Source organism: Gymnoscopelus braueri (genome assembly GCF_963280865.1).
Source record: "Gymnoscopelus braueri genome assembly, chromosome: 15".
Classification (NCBI taxonomy): Eukaryota; Metazoa; Chordata; class Actinopteri; order Myctophiformes; family Myctophidae; genus Gymnoscopelus; species Gymnoscopelus braueri.
In genome coordinates this window covers 22,100,330-22,118,658 of record NC_137620.1, presented here as the reverse complement: position 1 = coordinate 22,118,658, position 18,329 = coordinate 22,100,330, and the positions used below count along the sequence as shown (strand labels likewise).

Here is an 18,329-nt window from a genome sequence, read left to right as displayed (position 1 = left end):
TGACAATGTCATCGATGCGTTGAACGGATAATCCTGCCTAGGCTCTCCACTATCTGGCCAAGTCCTCGTATACTGGAGGGCACTGGAAATCCTGTTTGGAAGTTTATCAACAGTTTTGCAGCAGTTCGGCTCACCCTGCATGAAAGTGAGTACCTCAAAAAATCACTTACATAAATCACTGAAGTAAACCTGCGAAATAACTAACATATTTTAGGGAATGGTAAAATTACAGCAGTCCATTCCAAGATGGGATGCAGGCAGCACCGTTAGAGAGAAAAGATGTGTTGACCTCCTTAGCATAACACGGAATAACACAAATATAATACTGAGAGATGTATGTAATAGCACAGTAAGACAGTAGGGAAATTAAGTCCTTGATTGACTAAACTACCTGTCAACTTCTCCCGACTGGATCTTCAATTTATTTCAATTCGGAATGACAAGCTTTCGGGAAATACAGTACATTTTATCTCCAAAATCTATTGTGGAAAATGTAGTGTTGTGGAATAGAACTATGAAGTTCTCATCCATACAGGGATTCTTTGATTCCGGTTTGTTTCACAACTGCTTTCTTCCCTCAATAATATAAGCATGTTTTACAAGCAGTTCGCCCACGCACACGCGTGTGATGCTGCCGGATGACACAGTACCACTGAAGTTCTCTCTCTCTCGGTAGCTCACTCACTGAGCTTTCTGGGCACGGGGGCATCATCGTTTCCTGGAGGCAGTGCACTGTGATATTTGCATGCATGATGCATGCATGATGAATCGAGGGCCTATCTCGGCGGCCATGCCCGATGCGCGGGGCTGAAATATGCTCAGCAGGTGACAGACAAACATATGCCCCCGAATGCCACGGGGTCCCGGAGCCCGGATCCTCTCCAAAGGCTAACTGGCAGGTCCAACTAGGGACGGCTTTAATACATAGTATTCACAAAGAGCATGATTGAACAGGAAAATGCGCCCGGCTCGTACCCCAGCTGCTTTGTTGGCAGACAGTACTGCTGCCAGAGTGTCAAGAAGACCCAGGGTTGGATACAGCCATGTACATATACTCAAATGAATTACCCATGTAGTTCTCATTCGTTTATTCAGCCATGGGTTTTAACGGGCCGGGGAAACCAATGGACTATGTGTGCGTGTAATGTATTTGAACTGCAATATTTTGGTCAGAAACACAATAGCAGGTTTTGCTATTAACTACCGACTAAAGAGCAAACATCCAGCCTGCAGTACCCCCAATTCAATGTGTATACAGTACAGTACAATATGTATATGTACTAGATATGAGTTCTGGGTTTCTGCCTATTCTCAGCATGGAATTACGTTGTAGTAAAGCTGACAGCGTGCCAGTATGTTCACAGCTGAACAGGAGGAGAGCAGTAACCACATCCTAGTGAGCAAAGTTCTTTGGAAATCTAAGCCTGACCTTTAGTGCCAGCTTGGTATGTGAAACTTGGTGTTGCAGCACCCCCTTGTGGCCATTTTGAATATCAAATATTTCAGAAATCAACACATTTTTAATTTTTTTCATTTGTCTGTAACTGCTTCTCTATTTTAGTCTATCAGGAAAGATCCCTAAAATGAATGCACTAATTAGTGTCCCCCTACTTTCCTTTAAGGTGCCTGTAAAGACAAGTTGCTGCATTCATTATTTGTACCCAATACAGACGGCAGAGTCTACAGTATATTTTATAGTCTCTTTCTACATACAGTATACAACAGAACAGCAGCTGGAGGATTTGAATGTACTTAAATCAAATTAACTGAACTGAATTCATGGTCATTAAGTGGTTCTCAGAGTACAGTCCAGGGACCCCCATGGGTCCTGGAAGGGGGTCCCTCAGCAAAATGAGGAACGGTTTACCCACTTAAGCACTATTTAAAACAATAGCTAAAATAGCACATCTGCAAGCTCACGACGCATAGTGATGCAACACGTTGTGACACTGTATCTGCTATTTAAGCTATTTTGTAAACGTTTGCCTATGACATGTACAAAATAGGGTAGAAAGTGGTTAATTTTACTATAATTAAATGTAATTATTCTAGCTAATCTCACTAAGGTAGTCCAATGAGAGAATGTACTGTATACGAATGACTATTCAGATCAAACTGTATGTTTCTCTCTCCTCACCTACAGTAGACCACGGGTCCTCAGCAGGGGGTCCTCAGAGCTACTACAGGTCAGGGGGGCCGCCAAATCTTTGTGTGATAGGATTTTCTTTTGGTACATTAACCACTTGAACCCTAGCATCCCTATTCTGAGGAGAACTTTGGCCGAAAATAGCAGATCTACAAGCTCACAACGCATCATATTGCGAGGCGTTGTGAGCCTGTAGATCGGCTATTTTTGGCCAAAAAGGTTTGGTGTAGAGGGAAAAAGAGCAGACCAAAGTACAGAGCCAAAGATGAAGTTTACTTAGTATTGACGGTTTAAGTGGTTAAATGTCTGAAAATACACATGAACATGAATCCAACATTGATGGAAGCTATCTATGAAATCTATGAACACAATTTTATACAATATGTAGTTGGGGGGGGGGGGGGGTCCCTGCTTAATCTCTCTCTCAGTTAAGGGGTCCTTCTTGCCCTGAAAAATGTTGAAGACCCCTGATATAGACAGTTGTAGAATTCTGTACTGAATTATTTCAAATGGGGATCTGTGGCTTAATACGCATCATTTTGGTTGTCTTTCACATGAATGCTTGAGAGCCACTGCATTAGTAGATTCTTATATATAAAGAAAAAATCACTATGGTCAGGATAACATAGACACTTGTGGTTCCAATGGTTTTGCACTGGGAACCAAATGTTGCAATGAACATATAAAGTCAGGAACACAATATTCCTCTTCTAAAGCTGTTCTTCTTTGCAGGTCCAACCATCGGATTCCAAACACTTAATGAAGTAGAAACGCTGCCATTGCGCAAGGCAGGAAACCTCAGTTCTGTGGTTTACGCATAAGCTGTAACTACTGTATATGAGCTTGCCATTATATGTTCAACTATAAACATAGATGACTGCATTTAACATACAGTACAACTACACTCCATAGGTTTTTTCCCATACACTGAGAGGTAGACAGGAGCACATGCATGTTCTTCATGTCTTGAGATTTAATCGGCATAATGTTCCATGCTCATATTTGGACCTTTTAATGGATGATATAGCTCTCTTTAGGGGCTGATAGCTTAAACTTTCAGACAAGGCCTACTGCTCATTACTGGTCATGACAGGACATACTTTAATTGGAAGTGTATAGCTACTGTATAATGTCACATGTCAGGTTGAACACTTTTTACATTGTGTTTATGCTAATATGCCATTATCAATCCCTTACTTTTATAGGACAGCAAAAGATCAGACAGATCAACTAGACTACTACTGTATACAAGCTGAGCCATCAATGCACAATAAACTTTTAAACCAAACAGTTCGCTGAGTCGCACAGCCAAAATAATAATAATAGTAGTAATAATAGTAATAATAATAATAATTTATCAAATTACAATCAAAGATTAAAACAGGAGATGCTCATCTCAAAGCAGTAGCATTCACTCTTGTCAGTGGGTTGGAACCTGTAAATATATGAAATATGGTTGAACTCTTAAGCCTGAATATATATTTGAAAAGGTATTTTGTTTAGAAATGTTATAATTTATAAATGTAAGAAGATCTGATGCTACATATACTTGTACATCAATTTACACACACTTACCATTACCGTTTGTCAGCTTTCCAAAATAAATTTGCCTGTAAAACAATTCAAATGGTGACATTTAGGACATTTTCTGCCTGACAAATGTGAACAACTAGATACAATATGGATTACAATTTAGCCACCGAAATGTTCTTAAACATCCTGCAGTATGCATGACAATGCTTAAGACACATAAGCTCACCTCATTTTTGTTGAGAAGCATAGTTTACAGTCATTTAATGTTTTTTTTTACATTTTTTTGAAAACGTTCACCTATAATGACTGAATGGTTAAGCCTAATTTACACTCATAGTCCATTCTCACTTTAGCCCATTAAAACCGTGTAACCACTTAAACCATTATTTTATACTATAAGATAATACTATACAAAATAACATTTTATAATATAAAATAATAATATACAATAAAGTATACAATAAAATATACAAGCTCATAGCACGTCACTTCGTGCCACGCTATGAGCTTGTAGATCTGCTATTTTTGAAACATCTGGATTTTTTTTAAAGCGAACATTTTTAACTCTTTGCTTCTGGGGGTCCCTGGAACGAAATCTTTTGAGATGGGGAGTCGGCGGATAAATACATATCATTTTGGGGGTCCTTGATATCAAAAAGTTTGAGAACCACTGATATAGCAACATTTTTTTCCAGAGAGCTAAGGATTTAGAAGGCATTTGTAGAATCAGCCTCAGGTCTTAATGGGTTAGAGGGGAAATACAATAACATATACTTACAGATTGTCCTTTAAGCGGCTTGCTGTAAAATTCAGACTCTACTGGTTGGCTTCCTCGCCGGCAATCATTCCCCATAACATCTAGGAGGAAATCATCCATGTAAACATATATTATGTAAACAGAAACCAAAATACATCTTTTAATGTGAAACATGTACGACAAAATGGGATCTTTGGGATTTATCTTATTTATTTATCTTGATTACATGTATAATATAAGTCAAAACATCTTCAGAAATTATTGAAGGTGTTCAAAAATAGTGAAACTAGCTGATCAATAAGCTCACAACACATCGCAATGTGCTCCAACACATCGCAATGTGTCTCCAGCTGAAAAAGTTTGTGAACCACTGATCTAAATAACAGTTTCCCATGGGCTTAATTCCTGTGAGGAGAAAGGAAAAAGGCACAGATACACTACATCAAACACAGGTGAAGACTGATACCATATTTCTATTTCAAAGACTCACTTGGCGTGTGATGAATAATATCGATTTTATCTGAGGAGAAGAACAGAGTTGTCAGTTGAAGTGCATATCAAAGTGTACATTTTTTTCTCAAATGGACCCAGAATTTACTGTGTACTCTCAGGTTTAAAGCTGTATTATGTAACCCTAACCCCTGATTTAGTGAATAAAATGTTATTTGGATCTGTATGGTAGAGTATGTTAATACAATATAACTTATACCATTGGGGTGATTTAATTTGGTCTCTCTGCTCTTCTATTGAGACATTCAGATCCTGTGTCTAGGTTAGACACAACCTTTGACAAGATTTTTCTGGTTTCAAAATATGTTTTATCCGAGAGGTAGTACAGGAAAGTTACACAGTGCAGCTTTAAGTGTGAAATGCTCCGTCTCTGTACTTTCAATGCAAAAGCTAATCTTGTGTTATTTTAAACTAACAAATTGAAGTGGGATAAGGGACTTCAATGTAGAATTGAAGCCTGTATTTGATTGAAAAGCAGTGGGTGCACTCGTTTAAGGATGCCCGCAACCCACCCAGTCATGATGGGCTGAGAGTGTCAAACATGGAGGGTGTGGCAATAATCAAGTGTGTAAAGAACCCAGTTTAATTGGTCCTTCACCATTTGTGGCCTTTTGTTTTGTTTGAGAAGACAGGTGACAGGAAGGTACAAAATTGAGTGCAAATTCCGCCCAGCTGGTATGTTAGTGCCCGCTCAGGGGCCCTTAAATGAGTGCCCACTGGACTCTATCCCTGACCAGCAACAACTATACTTATTGTTCAGCACTGGTACATAGCCAGTGTTGATTGACTTGCTTGCTTTCTTTCTGACAACAGAAATGACCCCTAGACCTGATCCTTTGAACCAATTCCTAATCTCTGACCTATAAAAAGATCTTCTGAATGTTTTCCACAAGGTTGGAAACCCACATGTGTTGCATCTGAAGCCTAAAACATATTTACCATAGACCCCATCATCCTCCAGGTTGTTGGCGATGCTGGCTCTCAGCTGTCGTAACTTTTCCTGCAGAGTAAAACAATTAAATCCAACACTGAAGTTTATACACATTAATGCTAGTTTATTCATCCTTGATTCATGAAGTTCTTGGGATTTAACCATCCTTGTGCTACCGCTTAAAGCTAAGTCCTAGTTCATAAAATCCAAGGCAGCTGAGTTCACCGCCACCACACATGGGCTGTTTGTAGTGTCTACGGTGTGTGTTGAAATTATGTCATTTGAGCATACTCCATTAACAAGTTTCTGAGTACACAACATTTGTCCAAAGATGTGTACACTTAAATATCACATATGGCTCGCTTAATTCTGGTTTTGTTGAGCACACCTTCGATGGATACTGTACCATCCCGGAAGGTTGTGTCTTGTTCCCTTCAGGGAACGGACGTTGTGAAAATAACCAAAGGTTCTGCTTACCTGATTCTTTCCGTAATGCATTGCTACCGGAATAGGTGTGATTATTGGTAAATAAATAGAGCATGAATGATGCAATCTATAGGATCAACAACACATGCAACAAGACGGAATCTTCAAACACATCTTCAGTTTAGTGTATTTTATGTGCAGACTGAGCAAACCTCATCTTCATCACAGCTGGTTGGCATTGTACCTGAACAGCTTATTATCGCATCCTACTGAAGTGAAGTGTGGGGGACTTGTGGCACCTCCACAATCAGAGAGAGGGAAGAACCCTTGTGAGCTTCTTCTATCATTATGACATGATTATGTCAATGTAGAAGACAGGTCAATAACATGCTCCTCATGTCTGATTCTGTCCTTCACTCTGGGCACTGAGGTCAACGGTTCCTCCCCTTGTGTGTTAATACTCTGTGATCATGGATGTGTCAATCACACACTCGCACGCACGCACGCACACACACACACACACACACACACACACACACACACACACACACACACACACACACACATACACACGCACAGTAGATTTTGTAACCTGCTGAATTGCATCCGTGTCCTTCTGGCCCCTCTGCCAGTCACTGAAGTGCTTCAGAGCCTGGTCCATGGTGAGAGATCCCCTCTTCACCCTCTCCTGTAGCTCAATGAGCTCCTCCAGGCCTGGGGTCTGCTGGTTGGGCACCACCATGCTGTCATACGTGGTGGAGATACTGTGCCCTCGCGTGCGTGGTGCTGTGCAACAAGTTGCCATACAAATCAAATGAAACGGTACGTTACTTACAAGTCCTTCGCCTATATCTCAAGGATCGGTCGAGCCGGCCGACCTATCGAGCTTAAGTTCAGTGCGCATATCGCTGAGCACATATATGGGCATGACATCAGGGATCTCCATATAAGTGCATTAAAAGGACAAGGACAGGTCAGAGATCTCCATATAAAAAGGGAGGCAGGCAGGCAGGCAGGCAGGCAGGCAGGCAGGCAGGCAGGCAGGCAGGCAGGCAGGCAGGCAGGCAGGCAGGCAGACAGACAGACAGACAGACAGGCAGACAGGCAGACAGACAGACAGACAGACAGACAGACAGACAGACAGACAGACAGACAGACAGACAGACAGACAGACAGACAGACAGACAGACGCAGAGATCTCCATGTGAGCTTAAAAGACACAGACAGACAGATAGGTACAACAGGTACTCTCTCCTGCAACCACCACCCCCTCCTCCCTCCTCGTCCCTCCTCCCCGACGATTTCGCCAACTTCTTTGACAAGAAGGTGAACGATATCCGATCCTCCTTCCCTCCTCCCCCGGCTGGTGCCCTGCGCACTACCCACACCCGTCTGCCTGCCACCCCCCCCTCTCTACCTTCATCTACTCCTCTCCCCCCCCCATCCCCTCTCTATCCCACTTCTCTCCCCTCTCCCCTAACGAGGTCCTTCTCCTTGTTACCTCTAGTCGCCCCACCTCATGCTCTCTGGACCCGGTCCCATCCACTCTGTTGCAGTCTATTGCACCTGAACTTCTTCCCTTCTTAACCCACCTTATTAACACCTCTCTGACATCTGGCTACTTTCCCTCTACTTTCAAGACTGCCAGAGTCACCCCCCTCCTGAAGAAACCGACACTTGACCCCTCTGAGATCAAGAACTACAGACCGGTTTCCCTTCTATCCTTCCTATCTAAAACTCTCGAACGTGCTGTCTTTAAACAACTGTCCTCCTATCTCCACCAGAACAACCTCCTGGACTCCAACCAGTCTGGGTTCAAAGTGGGTCACTCGACAGAGACTGCCCTCCTGGCAGTGACGGAGTCGCTCCATGCCGCTAGAGCGAACTCTCTCTCCTCCGTTCTGATACTCCTGGACCTGTCTGCAGCGTTCGACACGGTGAACCATCAGATCCTCCTCTCCACCCTCGAGGGGATGGGTGTCTCGGGCCCTGCACTCTCCCTGTTTGCATCCTACCTGACGGGTCGCTCCTATCAGGTGATGCTGAGAGGGTCTGTGTCAGAACCACACAGACTCACAACTGGGGTTCCCCAAGGCTCGGTTCTGGGTCCTCTTCTTTTCTCTCTCTACACTACATCTCTGGGTGCTGTCATCCACTCTCATGGCTTTTCCTACCACTGCTATGCCGATGACACCCAGCTAATCCTCTCATTCCCCCCCTCTGATACCCAGGTGGAGGCACACATTGCTGCTTGTCTGGCTGACATCTCGGAGTGGATGTCGACAAACCACCTGAAGCTCAACCTGGACAAGACCGAGCTGATGTTCCTCCCGGGGAAGGGCTGTCCGCACCGAGACATGGCCATCACCATTGATAATGCTGTGGTGACCTCAACTCGGACTGCGAAGAATCTGGGTGTGACCCTGGACGATCAACTGACGTTCTCGGCAAACATCGCATCAGTGACGAGGTCCTGCAGATTCCTGCTCTACAACATCAGGAGGATTCGCCCCTTCCTCACGGAGAAGGCAGCCCAGGTGCTCATCCAGGCTCTCGTCATCTCCCGCCTGGACTACTGCAACTCCCTCCTTGCTGGTGCTCCGGCATCTGCCATCAGACCTCTGGAGCTTGTTCAGAAAGCTGCGGCTCGTCTGGTGTTCAACCGCCCCAAGTTCTCCCACACAACCATCCTTCTCCGCTCTCTACACTGGCTCCCCGTAGCGGCTCGCATCCAGTTCAAAACCCTGGTGCTAGCCTATAGGGCAGTGAAAGGAACAGCTCCTTCCTACCTCCGGGCTATGGTCGATGCCTACACCCCTGCCCGACCACTTCGGTCTGCCACCTCGGGGCGACTGATTGCCTCGTCACTCAAGGGTCCTTCTGGCCGATCCACACGGTCACGACTCTTTTCTGTTCTGGCCCCACAGTGGTGGAATGAACTTCCCACTGATGTTAGGACAGCAGAGTCACTGCCCATATTTCGCCGCAGGCTGAAAACCCACCTCTTCAGGAAACACTACCCTTCCTCTCTGCCTGACCTACTTGTTGTTAACTAGTTGTACGAACGCTTGTTTTCTATTGCTGTATTGTTTATTGGATTATTGGATTGTCTATTGGATCTTGTTTAGTCGATACACTTATTTGTTTTAGCTCATGCTCATTTGATTTAGCTATTTTGTCTCATCTGTTTAAGGAAATAGGTAGCTGATATATTGCACTTTTACCTTAGCGCTAGGTATACTCTTGGTTGCTTGTTTTTGCAGAAAATGCACTAAAGACTTCTGGTGATTAGTAGTTTTCGTTCCCTACCTATGTTGAATACACTTATTGTAAGTCGCTTTGGATAAAAGCGTCTGCTAAATGACAGTAATGTAATGTAATGTATCGCATAACCGGAGGGGCTGTGTTACCAACGAGCATGCCTGTCTGTCTGTTTATAAATACACAAAATCTCTATGTGCGTGTCCGTGACCCGTGTGTCCCCCACATATCTGGAGAACCGAACATGGCATGTGTATCGCAGAAACCCGAGGGAGTTATGTGCCGAGTGGGAAGTCAGTCAGATCAGCGGTGGCCCAGAACTAGCTGTAAATGCGAAAATCTCCAAATCCGTCCGTCTGTCTGTGTCCCATTTATGCCCATATAAGGAGATCCCCGATGTCATCGATATGATGTCATAGTACTGCACTTTAAGTACTCTGACAACAGGTACAATGGGTTTGCATAACCAGAGGTGCATGCATTCCCAATGGGTATCATTCACAACAGGCATCGGCCTACTATGTCCAATTTGTGCATCATGCTGTTGGACCAAGACATACTTTCAAAACACTATAATTAGTTTCACTTTACTTTACTTGACAAAAAGAGGGTTATCTCACCCTGAAGTGAAACTCCTTGTTTTTATTCCACCTCAGGAAATCAAACAAATAAGAATAGATTGAAAAACTATGCTCAAACACTGAAAGTGCAAACTGTTTTTTTTCTTGCACTGTATTTGTATTTCTGTTCCTTATGTTGCCTGATGCTACCCAAAGCTTTCAGCTGGAAACAGTCAATGATAAGGCCATTGTTTCTTTCATGTTAACATACTGGCCGGCAGCCAATCTCACCTTGTTTAGTCGGGAGAGAATACAGTGTTTCAGCCTCCCCCTGTGACATCTTCTTCTGAAACACTGTAAACAACACACAGAGCTGGCATTACATTTGTTAACTCATAATAATAATAGTTATTATTAGTAATATTATTATTATTATTAATAAGTATTAGTATTTCATTAGTATTGTTTTTATTATTATTATTATTATTATTATTATTATTATTATTATTATTATTAGTATTATTATTATTAGTAGTAGTATTATTATTATATCAATGGCTTTAGGGACCCCATGGGCCTGACTTGCATATGTTCTGCTTTGAACATTTACCTATTGATAATGGTTTGGCCCTTTGTATTTTAATACTTGTACCACAAGAGGGTGCTAGTACACTGAATAAAATATCAACCTCTGGGCAGATTGTGAAAATGTGGACAGAATGGAGTTCTGTGAAAATGCTGTTAAACTGTCTTTGGAAATACCGTACGTTTCCAAATTCTGTGAAATATGAGATCTGCAAAACAGCAAATGTTTCACTTTCCAGAGCGTTCTTCGCTTTGTCTCTGAGAGAAAGGCGATAATCTATACAGGCTACTGCTGGATTGAATCAGAGAGACGGATACACTCAGTGATGCTATTGATTGGGTAGTAAGTACTCAGAATGAAACGCTGCACTATTTCGCTGATCATAGCATTTCTCCCTTGTCAATTGAATGGTGGAATTGCCTTGAAGCAGTGGTTATACGTGACCAATAGGCCTACTCGTAAAACCCATAATATCCCCAACCCATAGAAGATTCTTCTATAAATTCCCGCTCTGCCTCAGTGAAAACAGACATATTTCCTATTTCAAATTTCACTTCTGTTTGAAACATAGCCTTTTTCCCCATTGTTGCCTGTAACCGAAAACCCTAGCGGTGGTTATGTGGCTAGATTCTAAAATGAACCTCTCTGTTCCCTGGACCACTGTTGTTGTGGATCAGAGGGATTTCCCTTCGAAGCAGTGTGGACTAGCAAACACTACGCTCATGCCTTCTGGAGGTGAGGAATATCCACCCATGTCATTTGCATGTCCAATTATTCTTAATAGGGGAGTCCTCTCATTCCAGCGTTGGGGGGATGTTCAGCAACGCAGCTCCGTCACTGTGCTTTTGGATGCCGCAGATGACAAGAGAGAACTCTTCATTATTTCCAGTTGGACAGTTCACTCCAGTGACTGGCACCTCGCCTAATCCCCAGCCCCAGCCCCAGCCCAATCTCTCCACAATCCTCCTGCAGCCCTCGCTGCAGTATAGTGGGAGTGGATGTGCATAATGTGGTCCTTGTGTGGTTCGAAGCTCCACTGTCTCAATAGACGGAAACCTCAGAATCCCTCTCCTTTTCTCTCGTGTGCTCTGGGGACGTTGGACGATGGAAAACATGTGTAATGACTTATTCTGGCTGACTTGGCCTTAGCCTTGTCCAGATTGGTTGCAGATGGCGGCCCGGTAGTTGTTTGGGATGCAGAGAGTATGGTATATTGGGTGATTTCACCAGAGCACTCAATTTCTTTTCGCTCTGTAAGTCCCAGAGGACGGTGAGTTGGCTCAGTGGATAAGCACATGGCTCTATAAAGAACTACGTAATGGGGAGAGGGCGCCCATTGCCCTATCATAATACTTTTTTATATTATGCGTGTGTGTGTGTAGGCTACTCTATTGTCTATGGATTACCTGTGAAAAACACTTATCATAGCTGTGTGTCTGTGTGCGAATATGTACACATGTGTGTGTGCGACCTGTGCGTGTGTGCATGCATGCGTGTGTGTTTGTGTGTGCGTGCGTGTATGCTTTGGAGAGGGGAATAAGAGAAGTCGGAACCATATCAATGATTTATAAGCCTTAATAATACGAGTCACTTTTGGATGTTTCAGCTTCATGAATTATTCACGCTGCTGAAATTGAACAGTCAGGCACTGGGAGCCCTCGGCCGTTCAGGAAAATTGGGCCTTTCTACAGCTTCAGCCCTGTTTGCTTTACAAAGGATTATGTTATCTGATCAGTCTGTATGATGAAAGTCCCACGGCACTGCCCACCATAAACTCTGTGATGGCCTCCCGGGGTTCATTTGCAAACCAGGTGTCATCTTAATGCGGACAAGTTGTGTCGTTCCCTTCCCTGTCACTTATGGTCCCTTCCCTGTCACTTATGGTCCCTTCCCTGTCACTTTTACCCCCCACCCACCCACCCCCCCCTCACCCCTACCCCCTATACATGTTCTATGTTCATTTAAACCCTTCTTAACCCATTAAAACCGGGAAAGCATCTGTGTCGTTTTAGATTTTAGCGTTATATTCAAAAATAGCAGTTTTTTTTTTAAATCTGTGGCCAAATACAGCATTTTGGGGGTCCTTTGCACGAAAAAGATAACTACTCATTTAGAAGGCTTTTGTAGAAATACTTTCTACAAATACTTTGTCGTATTAGACTTTAGTCTCACAGGGCTACAGGGCAAAGCCGTAGCTTAGTGAATAGAAAGGCCGCCTGGTAATCACAAGGTCACTGGTTCGCCTCCTGGTCTGCCCACTGTACGTGTCGAAGTGTCCCTGAGCATGACATCTCGGGGGGGGGAGGATTCAAGATGCAGCCCTACGCAGCCCTCAGCTGCAGGCAAAGCTGAATTTGAATTTCCCACAGGATTAATAAAGGTCTACCTTCGTACTCTTAGATCGAAGCAATCAACACTCTGCGAGAGCCCATTCTCACCTTGAGCGATGAAGGGAGTGCCCGAGGCCACCGTGACTGTGGTGGCCTCGGGTCGAGGCGTGGGCGCCGGTGGGCGGTTGGCAATAAGCGTAGCACTGCTGGAGGTCAGGATGGTGTCGTACTCCTCATCATTTACCCCGAGTGGTGCATAGAGATCCTCCTCTTCCTCTTCCTCTTCATCGCTCGCTTTCCCCTCTTCATGCTCCTCTCTCTGGACGTCTGAGTTCGGGGGATTGCCTGATGTGGAAGTAATGCACACAAACCGATTACTGCAGTATCGCCAGCGGCATCTCTGACCCATTGAGATATGGTGTGGTGTTGTTATTGTCCAGCAACATAATAGAGAGAGAGCCACGGTTACACGGCGCAGGGTCAGAGGCGAGCAAGCGACGCAGGGTGTCATGTTTCATTCTAGCTGAGATCGGCGTGATAAAGCCCTGCGTTGCTGCTTTCGGAGGCATCATGTCATCAGAGACGTTTGATGGCATGCCCCCCCCGAAGGGAAATGAATGACAAACAAAGCAAATCTGGCCTAATGAGATATTGAAAAGAATAGCATCGTTCTCCCACTCACCCGCGGTGCCCATCAGTTCATACACACTGGCGTCTCCGTGGTCCTCGTCTGAGTAAGACATATTCTGTAACAACAGACAGTGAAGATGTTTTTACGACTCTTCCGGCCCACAGAAAAACAACTTAGAGGTACTTCTCATCGAAATTACATCTGTAATATAGGCTTCCTTGGCCGTGGGCCTGGGTGATTACATTACTTTGCAGTGGAGGGTTTTTTGTTTTACCCTGACATTAACTCACAGGTGATAAATCATGATAGTGGCTGGGTTGTGGCTGCAGTGGTTTTTGGCAATGCCAGTCATCTCTCCCAGGCTTGGTTTAAGTCACTGTGTCATTTCTGTCTTTAAGAAAATACATCGTCTCAGCTTCAAATGAAAAGTAACGCTAATTACATTTCAGGTTAGTTGGGTCAAATCACATTTATTGTTGTTGTTGATGTTGTTGTTGTTGATGTTGTTGTTGTTTTTGTTGTTGTTGTAAACTTTCGTAATTTATTTACTCTGTTCTTGTGTACTGCTTTCCTATCTGCAGTCCAAAGCCTTTCAGAGAGGAAACCATGAAAGGAGAGAGTATCCTCCCTCCTTAATGCAATCCATTGAAAACGAATGCAAGATTTTATGATTAATTTATGCACAGATTAGCACTGCAGGTTCACTATTCAACTCCAGAGACCACATTATTATACATTAGTAGCTATTCAATTCATACATTCCTCCTAATAAAAGAATAATAATAATAATAATTATTATTATTATTATTGTTATTATTTTATACAGACAAGGATGTCTGTATGGAAGAACCAAATGAATAGACTGTAACACAATACCCTTGAGTTACATTCACTTCCAGTGGCTCAGAAGAGCTCATTATTTTACTTGTGTATTAATTGAGTGCAACAATAGCTCAACGAAGATGAAACTAGGACTTCTACAGTGACTTAAATCTGTATGTCAACCATGTGGTAGAAGCATTCCCTATGCTAGAAGCATACCCTGCAGTTTAGTTTTCGCAGTATAATAGTGTTTTGCAGAGGCGAGCCGTGTCAACGCAAAGCATTTCCTCTGGAATAGGGATGTTGTGGAGAGGCCCTGTTTGCTAATCACATGCCGGGCCGGGGGACGGAGATTGGCATGATCAGAGTAATCACGAAATCACAGACAATCTTCCCCTTTCCGCTCAAACATGTCATTTGGTCGACAACCGAGGACCCAGTTTTGGATTGATTTGTGAGCTTTGTCTGTGATTAGTCATTTGTTTGTCTCGCCTGGTTTTACCAAAGCCTTCGTCACTTTTTCATCATGCTGTTATTGTTGGAGGGTGCAGCCCTCTTCACTCATTTTTTTCAAAATGAACATTAGATCATATTTCATATAAGCCTCTTATTGAATCATTAATGTAAGGTTTCATTTATTCCCATTGTATACAACTTCTGTTGTGAGCAGGACAAAAGATAGAGCTCACTTGTACATTCCTAGTAACTTCCCATGGCTCATGAGACCTTTGTCCGTGATTAGTAATTGATTTGAGAGTGACGGATTATTACACTGGTGTCTTTCATCTGCCACCACCACCAGTAATCTACTTTCCAAGATGATTTAGCTCATATGAGAAACTGTCTGAAGAGAGAGGAGCAGGCCGGCTTGATCTCTTTCTAATCTATAGAACAGAAAATGTGCAGAGATTACTTCAAAGCACATAGCTCCCTACTGTGCCCTACATCGGAAATCAAACAAGTTGCATGTTACTTGCACTGTGCGTTTCAGTTCACACTCAGTTCGTATTTGTCTGTCAGACGCCACCTGTCGCAGGTTGTGATTCGTTAAAAGGAAAAAAGATAATAGCGACAAAAACCATCTTACTGTATAATAAAATGTGAGTTGGTATAAATGGAGCACATCATTAATCCTCCTGCCATGGTTACGGATTCACGCTGGGCCGGGATCAACCACGTTTAACCACATGAACCCTAGCATCCCTTATATAATGCATTAAGACCTGAAGCCGATTCTACAAATGTCTTCTAAAGCCTAACAGTTTTCTGGAAAAAAAAATAAGTTTACATTTATTTAGAAATATTTTTGAAACATTTTAACAAAAATAAATCTTGTATGGGTGACCGGTGGCATAAAGCCACGATTTTGTAACCCTTCAACGCATGAGGAGTGATTAGGCCGCTTCTTATCACCTTCTTATCCCCCGGTAGGACATAGTGCGTAGAAGGAACACGTTATTCCAACCACTTCCTTTCCCCTCCATCAGGCGCCCCGGCTGACCAGGGGGAGGCAGTATAGAGACCAGGATTACTGCATGTTTTTGTGAGGGCACCTACCCTAGGGGACACGGGGTGAACATGCAAACTTCACACAGAGTAGGCCCTTTCGCCAACCCCACCTAGTATGGGCACTGATTACGCGGAGGAGAGAACACGCCCCCAGCGCCCACAGCGTCCCCGGCGGGAATCAAACCCAGGACCTTCTAGCTGTGAGGCGACATCGCTACCGACTGCGCCACCGTGCCCCCTCACAAAGACTTTTTAGATGCGGGTCCGCAGCCAAATACATATTTCTTGACATGAAAACCTTTGAGAACCACTGCATTAGATCATTAGAGTATAAGCCTCTGATAGTTTTTTTAAGGATTTAAAACCGGGAAAGCATCTGTGTCATTTTAGATTTTTTTGCCTTGGCCATTCAGAAATAGCAGATCTACAAGCTCACAGCGTGTCACGAAGTGACGCGCTGCGAGCTTGTACATCTGCTATTTTTTAGCATTTTTGAAAAAATCTTGAAAGTGATTTAGAAGGCATTCGTAGAATCGGCCTCAGGTCTTAATGGGGATTCATATATTCCCATTGTGTACGACTTGCATTGTGAGCAGGATGAAAGCTATAGCTCACTTTTTTGCAGAGGATCCTCTCATAGGCAGTCACTCAGTGTGCCGTTTCTTAGCAACACAGCCACTCATGACTCAATTACATTATTACAATATTCCTGGTACTGCAAATTACTTCCCGGACCCCGCAGGTTCCCAACCTTGGGGTCCACGCCCCGAAGATCACATCCAAAATGTTTGAACATGTTGGGGTGTCTTTTCGCTATTCGTATATATATATATATATACATATATATATATATATATATATATATAGCTGAAAAAATACAAGAGAGTGTGTGCGTGTGCGTGTGTGTGTGTGTGTGTGTGTGTGTGTGTGTGTGCGTGTGCGTGTGCGTGTGCGAGTGCGTGCGCGTGTGTGTGTGTGTGTCCACACGCATGCGCACATGGGGTTCGCAGCTTGTGTCAGATGTAAGAAGTGTGGACACCAACAGTTGAGGGTAATTGGAGCCGCTGCCGGTCATCAAATTATTGGCTTAGGAATGCGACAAAAACGAAAAAAATATCCATGAATCCATGGGGTGACTAATCGATAGGAAAAAAAGTCATTTTGGGGGTGAACTATCCCTTTAAGTGCACCCCGGCATTAGCATCGAATTGTAACACTTACTGGTGTTGAACTTTAGCATTATCTGTCAGTCATTTTTGCAGGTGATTCCTCATATGGAAGATGTAGGAGTGTGTGAGGGGGGGGGGGTTAATTTGCAAATGTTTTAGCAGGTGCAGTTCTAAAACTAAAACCAGAACGTCTGGTGCATTCTGAAAGAAAAAAAAAATCCCTCCATCACTATTGCCGCACAGTGGTCCAAAGAAAACTGCCAGAGCGTTAGTCAAACATTATTTTGTCAGTGGGAGAACAAATTAAACTAATTTGGGTGTACAGGAAGCCCTGGATATCTGTACGATATGCTGTTGAGCCAGTTGAATCACAGACTGGTTATCCCAGGCTCTGGGTATGTTTGCCAGCAAGCAAGCATGAGCCATCTGTGGTTTCAATCTTTGCAAGTCATGTACTCCACAATAGGGTCCAAAGTAAGATTTAGTTTTTTTATGTAGGCCTGCTGGAGATTTTTCCTACTTGAAACTCAACCCATCACATTTCATTCTCTAGTGGTTCTGCGGTGCCTGGTTTATACGTACGTTGTGTATTGTGTCGTGCATCACAAATAGATCTAAAATCTCAAACGTTTCGCGGTGCGACGAGTTGTGAGCTTGTAGATCTGGCACATTAAAGGAGTAGTTCACCGAAAAAAACAACATATTTTCTGTCAATTACAGTACACACCCCATGACGCCTTGAATTCATGGAGATTTTTTTGTTTTTGTCGCATTCCTAAGCCAATAATTTGATGACCGGGTGGCTGCTCAGTAGGAGACTCAAAGGAGACTCTTTGAGTCTCCGCCGGTCATCAAAATATTGGCTTAGGAATGCGACAAAAACAAAAAAATCACACCCAGTGTGAAGTGGGCGGTGTCTTGCTAGCTAATCACAATACTGAATGTGTGATTCACTTAAAAAAAAACATAAATGTGTTTTTCTTTTTTTTTTTAAACTTAAAAAAAACCATAAATGTGTTTTTTTTAAACCATAAATGTGTTTTTTTAAAGTGCATAGTCCTATTTATAGGGCTATGCACATGTGTCATGTTTCCCTAGCCAATCACAGTCCTGAATAGACTGTGATTGGCCAATCACGGTGCAGGGTTAGGGGGGTAC

At 43.3% G+C, this 18,329-nt stretch overlaps 1 protein-coding gene across 2 annotated transcripts in view; it reads right to left on the bottom strand.

The window, feature by feature from the left end:
* Positions 1-2,518: 2,518 nt before the first annotated feature.
* Positions 2,519-18,329, bottom strand: part of LOC308101305 (B-cell scaffold protein with ankyrin repeats-like) — a 35,364-nt gene continuing 19,553 nt past the window's right edge. The window contains exons 8-16 of one of the 2 annotated variants that reach the window (XM_080450729.1): positions 13,723-13,786; positions 13,149-13,385; positions 10,416-10,478; positions 6,881-7,089; positions 5,886-5,946; positions 4,927-4,956; positions 4,458-4,537; positions 3,722-3,756; positions 2,519-3,581 (exon numbers count right to left, since the gene is read on the bottom strand). In XM_080450729.1, the coding sequence (XP_080306855.1) occupies positions 3,724-3,756; positions 4,458-4,537; positions 4,927-4,956; positions 5,886-5,946; positions 6,881-7,089; positions 10,416-10,478; positions 13,149-13,385; positions 13,723-13,786 (777 nt within the window). In that variant the 3' untranslated portion in view covers positions 2,519-3,581; positions 3,722-3,723. The remainder of the gene's footprint in view (positions 3,582-3,721; positions 3,757-4,457; positions 4,538-4,926; positions 4,957-5,885; positions 5,947-6,880; positions 7,090-10,415; positions 10,479-13,148; positions 13,386-13,722; positions 13,787-18,329) is intronic. The other variant, XM_080450730.1, reaches the window with a different exon arrangement.